The sequence below is a fragment of the Giraffa tippelskirchi genome, chromosome 6, assembly GCF_054371585.1.
Source record: "Giraffa tippelskirchi isolate mGirTip1 chromosome 6, T2T-mGirTip1v1.2.pri, whole genome shotgun sequence".
Taxonomy (NCBI): Eukaryota; Metazoa; Chordata; class Mammalia; order Artiodactyla; family Giraffidae; genus Giraffa; species Giraffa tippelskirchi.
Window position 1 is genome coordinate 178717789 of NC_137280.1, and position 12039 is coordinate 178729827.

The 12039-nt window shown below is 39.1% G+C and overlaps 1 protein-coding gene and 1 long non-coding RNA gene across 6 annotated transcripts in view; both read left to right on the top strand.

Annotated features, from left to right (window-relative positions):
• CAMK4 (calcium/calmodulin dependent protein kinase IV) overlaps positions 1 to 12039 on the top strand; it is a 227221-nt gene that overhangs the window by 59180 nt on the left and 156002 nt on the right. For 2 of the 5 annotated variants that reach the window (XM_081501520.1, XM_081501522.1), the window contains exon 1: positions 706 to 884. The exons of the other annotated variants lie outside the window; for them this stretch is intronic. In XM_081501520.1, the coding sequence (XP_081357646.1) occupies positions 856 to 884 (29 nt within the window). In that variant the 5' untranslated portion in view covers positions 706 to 855. Of the gene's footprint in view, positions 1 to 705; positions 885 to 12039 lie in introns of those variants that run through there. 5 annotated transcript variants of the gene reach the window in all.
• LOC145510412 (uncharacterized) lies at positions 4980 to 5981 on the top strand. Its single transcript, XR_014056999.1, has 2 exons — positions 4980 to 5032; positions 5167 to 5981. It is a non-coding gene; the product is annotated as an uncharacterized LOC145510412 (long non-coding RNA).

The window sequence follows — 12039 nt, forward strand, 5'->3', positions numbered from 1 at the left end:
TTCTGAAGTCACTGGACAAGTATTATTGTATCTTGAATGGCATGGAAGCATGTAAATTATCGTATGTGAAACGAATCGCCAGTCCAGGTTCAAAGCATGATACAGGGTGCTCGGGGCTGGTGCACTGAGATGACCCAGAGGGATGGGGTGGGGAGGGAGGTGGGAGGGGGGTTCTGGAAGGGGAAAACCTGTACACCCATGGTGGATTCATGTCAATGTATGGCAAAACCAATACAATACTGTAAAGTTAAAAAATAGAAAATAAACTAATTAAAAAAAAAAGGCAGAAGAAAACAAGTTCTTTCACTGTTTTCTGAGATTCAAAAAGCAGTTTTACAGTCTGCCAGTTATATAACCTAGTGACTAACCAGAGAGACCTGTCAGCAGTCTTGTCTTTAATACCCGTGCTGCTTCTCCTACATTATGCTGCTTTATTATAATTAAAATTTATGCAGATGATCAAGAACTTGGCAAAGAAAATGAACACTTCAAAATTCTAAATACAGTTATTTCTATAAGAAAGCCAACTGTTCCATAAAAAATCTAGGCTGAATGACCTAGATCTACAAACTGAAAGGTTTGCTGAGACACGTGCAGCCGTGTAAATCTCTGAGATGTGGGTTATTTAAACAGATGGCAACTGTGACACAGTCAGCTCCACATGCAAATTGGCAGAGACCAAAACCAGAAAGGAAGCAAGCTAGAGAGGAAACATTATCTCACTGTGGACCTATTTTTTTAATTAAAACACAGAGCAGAATTCAGAATATTGATTGAATATCAGTGTTGATTGTATTGTTGCTATGATACCAATAGGGGAGAGGGCTAGGGATTTTTTGCAGTCTTCTTTACGGGATGGTCCTGCCTGTTACATGTTCGTTCAGGTAAGATCTGGAAGTGGGGAGTACTGTAGGGGCAGTGTTTCTGCAGTGTTATTGATATTGGCAAATACGTTGTGGAGAGGTCTTGTTTGGTTTTCTATTACCTCATTCTGTGGCCAGGGTGCTAGGGTAGGCGTCAAGAGATGGAGCAGAGGCACCTGTGACCTCCAGGCCCGTGGATCTGGGTCCAGGCCCGTGGATCTGGGGTCCAAGAATCCCTGACGGCGATATGGGGAGAGTTCTGCCATCTTCTCCTGGGACTCAGCCCTGCTGGCCTGGCCAGAGGTTTCTCAAACTCTTAGTTTCTTGTTCTAACTTTTAAACTGAAAAGCGTTCAAGTCCATTTTCTTTCCTGAAGCTCTAACTGATGCTGCTGCTGCTGCTAAGTCGCTTCAGTCGTGTCCGACTCTTGTGTGACCCCATAGACGACAGCCCACCAGGCTCCCCTGTCCCTGGGATTCTCCAGGCAAGAACACTGGAGTGGGTTGCCATTTCCTTCTCCAATGCACAAAAGTGAAAAGTGAAAGTGAAGCTGCTCAGTCGTGTCCGACTCTTAGGGACCCCATGGACTGTAGCCTACCAGGCTCCTTCATCCATGGGATTTTCCAGGCAAGAGGACTGGAGGGGGCTGCCACTGCCTTCTCCGTAACTGATGCAGCTCCTGTGATAAAACACAGTTGTTTCCTCGCGCCCCTCCCCCACTTCTGTATTAACTCTTGTATGAGCCCTGACTCCATGTCGAATTTCAAAACACACATGGTCACCTCATGTATCTCTCTCTAGAAGGAGGAGGAGAAAAACATTTCAGGAGAAGCGGGTTAACCTTATTCATTAAATAACTCAGATCATTTTGGAACATGAGAAGATTATCAAGAGAGACAAAGGTAAAAATCAAGCTCATAAAGGTTTTTCATTTGAAAAACCTTCGTATTTTCATAAATTGCATCATCATAATGTTTAAAGCTGATAACGTGAGGTTTTTGTAAAATAGGTATAATAATTCAAATATGTTAAACTTATATGTGATTAAAATAAATAACTAAATTAATGACAGGGTAGTTTTTAGGTGAAAGTTGCTGTCTCCTCTCTTTAAACATGCTATTAGTACCATCAATTATTTAAATACTGCACTGTATATCTCACTTATAACTGTAAACCAGATTTTCAAAATTTACATTGATAGCAGATGATTGTGGGCAAAAAATATTTCATATTTGGCTTTGACATTTTTAAACTTAAATATGGATTTGTCAAATATTAATCAGTGTATTCATTTAGAGGACTTATATTGGTAGTTGGATATTGCAAGGCACTCTATTGGATAATATGAGAAATATAAAGATGAACCAATATGAACTAAAAAGTTACTTAGCCTTCTCGTTGCAGCCCTTGCTCAGAGTAATTTCCTGTTTCTCACTCGTCACCTGAGACTGGGCGGTGCACTCGCAGGCTGGGTGCCAGGCCCAGGCAGGACCCCCGCCATTCTAAGAGGGCCTTAGTGCAGAGCTGCACACGCTTCGGGAGCCCCACAGGGGGAACTCCTGAGATTTAAGGTCTCCTGATAGGCAGAAGGGTCTCGAGGAAGAGAAAGACATTACCTCTTCTTGAAATTTTTTTTGCTCATTTGGAAGTTAAACATGCTAATGCCTTTCCAGTATTGCTGAACCCTATGGGAATAAGTAAGATTGTAGTCAGATTTTTTTTGCCCGTCTGGTTTACATTTTCTTTTGTTTCTGATTTCTTTATCATCTTTGATCTATGAAAAAGATCTTTATTGTAATGAAAGTGAAAGTTGCTCAGTTTTGTCCGGCTCTTTGCAGTCCCACGGGCTGTAACCTGCCAGGCCCCTCTTCAAAAAACAGCAAATTCACTTTATCACAAAATCGTATATGGAACATGACTGTACATCAGTAGACTCTGTAATCTTGTCATATGTTACACAGGCTAGAAATACTGGATGTTTTCTGATTTTTTTTTTAACATTCCATACATGATACATATGGAATGTCTGTCACTAAAATAGGAGCTGTATCACATACTATTCTTTTGGCTGGAGCATAAAAATAAAGCCCTACTGCACAAAATTGAAATGAATGAAAATTGTCTTAAAATGATCATGGTACACCAGAATGAAAAAAGTCCTATATATTTCGATGCAGAAATAAATATACTAATGAACAGCTAAGTATAATTTGGAAAATGAAATACACAAACACATCCTGAGTTGTCCATGTATCTCTTTTTGCATTTTAATGAATTTCGTACTAAATTTGTGCTTTTCAGTCTCTGATGTGTTTACACAATTCATAGGTTGCCAATGTGATTTTCAGTTGAAAATCATTCTATGAAAATCAGAATGCCTTGGTACTTTACTGACTTAACTGTTCAATAACATAATGTTAATAGCAAGATTTTAACTTTTCTAAACATTTATAAACACACTTAAAAGTGCTGCCACAGTTGAGGTTCCCATGCATACTGATAACACCCACTGTGCTGGGCACATGGCTCCAGTGGTTGCAGTGTCTGAATGCATTCAGCATTCATGGTTTTAACATAGATCATTTCTCATATCTTTTTTTTTTCATGACTATAATTCTAACTCTGCTGTGCTCTTAGAATGAAGTGACATAGTCATCTGTTTCAGTGGTAGTCCCCTTGAAGGTGGGTTGTTCATGTTCCTTGTCGGGGCTATTGTGATCAGAATGACACAATTAATGGTTTTAATTGCAGATAAATCTCTGCTCCACATTGTATACGTACGCCTGTGGTAATCTGTGTGGTTTCCATGTGGTAATCCATTTTTCTGATAAATTAATAAGAGTTTCAACACTCTGTTGAGGAGGATCTTATATCACTCTCAGATTTGCTGTGTGTAGCCGTGAAGCTGCCATTGACCTTGGTTGGAATGAATGGAACACTAGTCATAATCTGTCACAGGCTGTGACATTCTGACCAGAATACAAAATATATGTTATTAGGCTAGGAGCACACTCCTGCAAGAAAAAATGATGACATGCAGAATGCAACGAAATCCAAATTAGAACAATGATGGTGACATCTAAGAGTTAGAGGGTTCTGGGTTCTATACATAGCAGCATTTGACACCTCACTTTAATCACTATAATAGCTCTTTTGAGGTAATTCTTAGCATTTTCTCTTTGTAAAGATGAAGAGATGGTGCTCCAGAGACTGTGAAACTTTACTCTCCAGGATCACATAGCTGTGCAGTTTGGCATCTGGCAATACCATATATAAAATTTTTACTCGTTAACTTTTAGCAGACTGATTTTTGCTTATGTGTCCGTATTACAGGAATACTAAATATGAAATTAAATTAGCATAGTAATTATGAACACTGGTAGTACTTTAATAAATTATGTAGCAGATTTTATATACTGCATTCCATTTAACAAGGCTTTGAAGCCCAGAATGTTCCACATGTAGAAGAGTTTGCCCAAAATCACATGACTGTTAAGTTTCAAAGCCAGGACTTAAACCCAGTTCTTCAGGACTCAAATTGCAAGCTGTTTTTTTTTGTACCTAACATTAATCTAAAAGTTTATTTGATGGAAATTTTGCTGGCTTAAATACTTCATTAATCACTAATATTATAAGTTGCTTTTTTAATGTAGCATTTCTAATAGCCAAATATCCAAATATAGAACACTAAAGATTAATCCTATTAAGAACTTGTGGATTGATATTAGAAAGAAAAACCAGGGGTTTCCCTGGGGCTCAGTGGTAAAGAATCCGCCTGCCAATGCAGGGGACACGGGTTCGATCCCTGGTCCAGGAAGGGCCCACGTGCCTCTGAGCAGCTCAGCCCTTTTGCCACAGCGGCTGGGCCCGCGCCCAAGAGCCTGGCGCGCCCCGCGCCGGCCGGAAGAGAGCCGCCCCGTTTGCAGCCGCGGGAAAAGCCATGTAGCAGCAAAGGCCCCGCGCAGCCAAAAGTAAATACAAAGAGAACTGCTAATAAATCTCACTTCTTGATTCCTTAATGGGTGAAGCTCTTTGAAATTAAAGTTTGCAGTGTTTTAGACAAGTGCATCCCTTCCTGTTGCTTAGCATCCCCTCTCTCTTGCTTTCTTTTCCCTCAGCAAAGCGTTTAGCCTTTGAGTGTGTTCCTGAGACTTTTTTGGAAGTCACAGGTAATCAAATTCCATGACCTCTTTGACCTATTTGACCTATTTGTTTTAAAGATTGCTGATTAGTGGGGGTATTAGTGTCTTTTGATAAGAACTGTCTCACTGAACCTTAACTATTCAATTTTTCTTTTCGTCAGGTTCCTACAGGTACCTACAGACAGAAGACCACTGCACTTTCTTTCTTTCCAAAAGTATAAACAGGCCAGTAGGGAAGAACCCTGAATACTGTTCAGAACAAACAGATGGTACTTACGTAGGAGAGATGAGTCATGCCAGGAAAGGCAGGAGAGGAACAAAGTCCCAGAGAAAGTGGATGTGAATTTGAGTGATTTTAGTAAAGTTTAGAAAGGATCAACAAAAAGCTTTGGTTAATAAGTAGAAAATACAACTTTCATATTACATTTTACATGGAATCTTACATAATTTGGATTTCATATATTTAAAATTTTAGTAGTGTTGATGGTGATGAAAGGAATTACTAGATATTAATAAAAATTATTTTCAAGCATATATAGTATTTACTATGACAGTTATATTATTTTAACTATTTTGTCAAGATGTATTTACATTCTATTTTGTATTTTAATACTTTTCAGGTTATAGAAGGAAGGATTAGATCCTTATGTAATAGTTTCTCTTTCCAATACTATAGCATTTACTAACCTGACCGCTACAGAAGATGTAATATCCAAAAAGTGGCCACCTCATATAACAAATTAAAAATTGCATTTTAACCTTTTTATTGCCCCAAACACCCCATAAATATAGAGAAATGGAGAACTGCCAGCACTCCAGGAGCCTCCCACCTGCCTTTCTCTAGTCATATTCCCTTCCTTTCTGTGGTAATCAACTTCCTTGCTTTCCTTTGTAATTTTACCACTGTTTGAATTTCTAAATAATATAGTTTAGTTTTGCCTGTTTTGAATTTTATATAAATGAAATTATGCAGTAATACTATTTTGGTCTGTTTCTCTTGCTCATATTAAGTGGTTGAGATGTATTCGTGTTTTGGGTATTGTAGCTATTTATTTTCATTGCTCTATAATACTCTATTGTAAACATAATTCACAATTTATTTTTGTTCTGCTGTTCCTGGAAAGATGGGTTGCTTCCAAGTTTTGGCTATTACGAATAATGATGCTCTGAGCATCTTGTTTTGTAACCCAGTATACATGAGTTTCTCTAGGGTGGATGATCAGAAGTGGCATTGATGCTCATAGGGGATGCATATTTTCACTTTATTAGATAATGTTCAGTTTTTTTTCCCAAAGATATTATATCTACTGAAACCGCCACTAATAGTATATGAGAGTCTAAATTGCTTCACGAGTTTGACATACTACAGTATTTTGATTTAGTGCTTCCGTTATCTTAATTTGCATTTTATGATTACAGTCACGTTGAGCGCTGTTTCATCAATTTTTGCCCATTCAGATTTTCTCTTTATGAAGTTTCTGTTCAGGCCTTCGGCCTGGTTTTCTGTTATGTTGGCTGTCTTTTTCATGCTGATTTATGAAAATACTTTATGTATTTTGGTTTCAAGCTCTGAGTCTTCCTTTTCCTTATAGCAGAACATAGGACAGAGGGTTTATCCGCTGTGCCTTCATTAGGAAGTGCAGACCCAGAGAGAAGGCGTGAGGAACAGGATGCGGGACGCAGAAGAGGGCAGGCAAGACAGGATGCATCACTGAGCCGGCTGCCCCGCGGGCAGCGCTTGCGCCATCGCAGGGGCTTGTCCCCGAGAGCAGGAGATGCCTCTCAAGATCTTCCAGTGCAGGGGAGAAAAGGGAAAAGATTTACCTGCTAGCTATTGTTTCCTACTGGTCAAAGGCCCACCTGAAGGGTGTTAACTGACCCACACTTCTGGGTTGCACATATGTGGTGCTGAGTGGTATCTGCTAGTGCAGTGGAAAAGCTCATGCTGGCTGGAGAGGCTGTAACACAGGTATGAGGTAAACTATCCAGGTTTCACAGGGGCTTTATTTTTTGAGAATATAAGGCATCCTCCTCAGTAGCCCCTTAAGGTCACAATCTCTAGAAGACTTGAGTCAGGAGGGCTAGTGAGGCAGGTAGTCCTCTCCAGTGTTGCAGGCAGTCCCAGTGCTGTGGTTCACGTGCACTGTACATTTCTCTCAGCACCAGGTCTAGACTGTTTCTTACCCTTTGGTCAACAATTCAGCCGGTCTTGGTTGCTTGCCTGGTGAATAGTTTTATATCCCTTAGAGATGTAAACCTTTGTTTTTGATGGTCTATATAGCTGTTGCAATTGCCCATTCACCATTATCACAGATGCACCATGAGATGCCAGCAAGTCACCCCTACTATGTGGCAGAAACTCTAGCTCCTCTTGATGATTAAGGTTGATTACCCCTGATAATGTAGTAACTCACTTGTCTATTGAGCTTTAAGTATGAGGAACGTTGCAATATCTCCTGAGGAGGTAGTATCTTCCTAGGAGCCAAACCCTGGCAGAGTCTAAGCTTGTGGGAACAGCAAGTACAGATTCCACAGTGGCCATCGGGAGTATTGATGAGAAAAGTCAATCCTACCTCTCCCCTTGAATTTTCAGACCTGTGCATTCCAAACCAGTACAGTGCTATATATATGCCATTGGTTCACTGTTTAAACATTGGTTGGGCTTCCCTTGTGGCTCAGCTGGTGAAGAATCCGCCTGCAATGCGGGAGACCTGGGTTTGATCCCTGGCTTGGGAAGATCCCCTGGAGAAGGGAAAGACTACCCACTCCAGTATTCTAACCTGGAGAATTCCATGGACATGGGGTCGCAAAGAGTGGGACACGACTGAGCGATTTTCACTTTCAGTTTCACTTTGGAGAATAGACACTCCTCATCTTCATGGGGACAAGTCGATGGCAAGCCACTCCAGTACTCTTGCCTGGAAAATCCCATGGACGGAGGAGCCTGGTAGGCTGCAGTCCATGGGGTCACGAAGAGTCGGACACGACTGAGCAACTTCACTTTCGCTTTTCACTTTCATGCACTGGAGAAGGAAATGGCAACCCACTCCAGTGTTCTTGCCTGGAGAATCCCAGGGATGGGGGAGCCGGGTGGGCTGCCGTCTATGGGGTCGCACAGAGTCGGACACGACTGCAGTGACTTAGCAGCAGCAGCAGCAGCAACAACTTCATGGAATTTTCCCCGAGCTAGTACTTAAAATAATTTAATAACTGGTTATTTTGTTGTGTTTTTAAGCCACCTGCTTTTCATCTTTGAAGTAAGACCAGTGATTTTCATGATCATGTGCCTATTTTCCACCAGCATGAACATTTTTGTACCTTCTTGCCATAAAATGGTCCCCAGGCAGACATCAGAGCCTGAGGCCAAATCCTTATGAGGATTAAACACCAGGCTTTAGGAGTGAGGGAAAAGAGAAGTCAACTAGAAAATGGAGGAGAGCTGATATGAAGATCTTTTATTTTGCTGGCAAGCACTGAATGAATGGGTTGCTCGATTCCATGTGGCTATCCCCTGAGAAGCCTTATAAATGCTTCTCAGGACTCTCCATCAGAGGCAGGGATGAAGGGAGAGCACAGAGGAAGAATTTGCCCACTGGCTCTTGAGTTGGTCACAGACGACCATTAAGGAGTGTTATTTGCCCTGCTGTGGGTCACCCATCCGTGAGTGCCAGGTGGGACAGTGTGGCATCAGTAGGGAAGCTCCACAGTAGGAAGCCGGAGAGACATTGTGCAGACATTGGGTAAGATGCCGGAAGTCCTCTGCTATTGATCTCAGGCCCTAAAATCACACTTCTCTCTGAGATTAATGTAAAAGGGAGTATCTAAAACTTGAGGAACCACACATACAGATTTGGATTCTGTTCTGAAACTTGGACTTATAGTCCAAATGTCATTTAAATTAGGAAAATGCCACATAGCTCCTTATGTTTTTGTGAAGAGCTCTAAGGAAAGAATATCAGAATCCATGTCTCTGTGGTTTATCTATACATGAGATTGAAAGTTACAAGTGAAGTAAGCTCAGTTTTTTAAAGAATCACTTATCTTTATGTCAAATCATCTAATGTTAATCATTAGATTAACTAATGCATTGGATTATCTAATTATAATTATCTAATTATAATTATCTAGTGTGTTGGATTTAATGATTGAGTGTAGGAGCAATGTTCATTATGTGGTCAAAAAATGAGAGTTTGCAAAATACTGTTAACAATGGTTATCTCCAGTGCTTAAGTTATTTTCTTCTTTATATTTGTATATTCTTTGTATATTAAATAAGAAACATATTTGTGATCAGAAAAAATATAATGCATGTTTTAAAATGACAAAATGGCAAAGGGCTAAGAAAGGACTGATGTTTTCCTATGTAAGAATCAATTTCTTTCTTGATATCTGTAGACACACAGTATTACTTTTCTTTAAAGTTAACCAAAGCAAGTAGAAATTCCTGCTCAATCATGTCTTTGCAGCACCTATCTCCTTGGTGCCCTATGGTATCTGAAGGCACAATTAAGATTTTAATCAATCTGTATCTTTAGACTTGTACATAACATTTTTTTCAAGGTCTTATTATTATCTGCCTTTGAAATGATACTTATTAATTGTTTGAGATCTTTGGTTTCTCTTGAAAATATGCTATTTTATAAACATTACACAAAACATATCTTACCATAGCTTTCAGTTGCTTAAGAAAAGAAGATAAAAAGCCGCAATGGGTATATATTTATGTTTCTAACGTCCTGCATCATAATCTGTGGTTGGCAGGGGAACAAAGGAAATGCCCATTTGCAGTGAATTTTATTTCCATCACACCATAAATGCATAACCTATGACATGCTAACACTGGGTGGATACAATCAGTCAGTCTTACAGTAACACCAGAGGCAATGTCTTCTCATAATTCTCTCCATGATGTCACCCTCAAAGGTTACAGTGTGTGTAAAATAGATTGACTTTCAGTAAACTCCTGTATCTGTATCACATTTGAATTTATCTAAGTTCCTCTAAGATTTACGTTTTCAAACTATACAGTATCAGCCACAGATTATTATAGAAGTAAAACACTCCTGTATAAGATAGGTATATATGGTGTGTAAAATAAGGGCATGTGTAGCAAGAGCTTACCTTAGTAACCAGTTTTAGGTTGGATGAGTTGGCAGAGCAAGGACATGATTACTGTGGAAGTCAGTATAACTGATGTTCAGAGGAATATACCCAGTGATTTCTCCTTGTTTAAAAAGCAGTAAAAGAGACACCATTGCCACTGACATTTAAGTCTTTACTGCCACAATGTGTATGGAGAAGAAGTATGTGCCACACACTGTTCTGGACTCTTAGAGTCAGAGGACCAAGTTGCCCATCCTTGATAACTGACACACATGTTCAGTTCCTTGTTGAATGGGCTTCCCTGGGAAAATATTCATTTCAAGGTTTTTAGATTTTTTAACTCAAGTTTATATGTAAATTTAAATTTCTGAAGGAAATGCTTATGGAAGTTTAGGTTATATTTGGTATCCTTGTGTTCTTGTAACTTTTGAAAATGATTTGCTTTCTTAAAAATGGTGGGAAGTTTATTCACTAGTTTATATTTGTCTACTTGTTCGATAACCTGTTCATTCACTAATGTATTCAAACAGACAGAGAGAGCTCACAGTTATGAATGAGATGGGAATGGTAGTCTGTTAACATTCTTACAGTGGAAAGTTAAGGACTGTATAAATGATTTGTGAGCTTTTAAAACCGCAAACCTCATAACCTTAAGCATGGTACTCATAATCCATAAATTTTGGGGGAAAATCACCCCTAATTCCATCACATTTACCTTTGCTTAATACCTTCTAGTTATTTTATACATAACATGCATGCATAATTTTAAATAGCTGCATTAGGGCATGTACATTTTTTATATTCTTTTTTATTTAACGTTTATGTGATACATTTAATCAGAAGGAACAACTTAAAAGACTCAAGATTGCACATTCTCTCTTTCATTTTCATCATGCGGTTTTCCGAGACTTGATTGAGATATATATTGTTCAGGAACAAAAGCACGATGGTGATATCCTAAGAATACTAGCACTATCTAAGCTACAGGAACACAAAAATTGGTGCGCATTGTTCTGTACTACGTTGCACATGGAGCCCATTCCCAGTGTGCTGGAGAGAATGCAGTGAGGGCTTAGAAGAGCATCTGAAGCCCTGGCACAATCCCTTAGTGCTGGAGTTCCATGTGCCCACCCTTCTTTTTTAAAAAGCAGGCTGCATTCTTCATAAAAAAATTATAAAAAGTTGAGCTATTATTATTATAACTAATTATGAAATTGCTGCATATGCTGCTAAGTTCTGTTCAGTGTGTGAAGCTGTTACATTTTTCACTAAATTCAAGGTAATAAAAAGCTGAATGTCATACAGCTCTGATGTCTATTACAGGGAAGTAACTCATCATATAAAACTTTAGGAGGCAAATTTCATTTTAGAAATTTATGACTGTAAAAGCCTGTGCAGATCTAAATTTTGAGTTAAAAATATACTGCCAGCTGCTTGTTTTAGTAGGGCTTATTTGCAGTTGTTCTGACTTTTAAACCTAACTCTTTATAATAATTGGCTTTCCCCTTTTATCCTTTAAGACTTTAAAGTAGTAAAAGAACCCAGCGGCAAGGGGAGGGGGATTCTTTTCAAGTCTGACTCATATATCTTAAAAGCATGACAGTTTTTCGTGTCCCTTCATATTCAACAGATTTATCATTTAGATGCACCACCGTGCTCTCTTCCCAATCTGAAATTAATTGTCTCTACTCTGTTACTCTAAAATTGTAAGTGAAGCGTATTGAATTCTGGCTTAACTTTAAGAACTCTAGACTTAAAATGTAACTAAGAGTTACAACGGTTTATCCTTTAGCCTCCAGCTTGGTGCATCATGGTGGTGTACAAGATGAAATCATCTCAGATACATATTTGTAAAAGTTCTACCTATAATAAGGCAGACATTTAGGTATTGGGTTAGCCAAAAAGTTTGTTGGGATCTTTCCATAAATCTT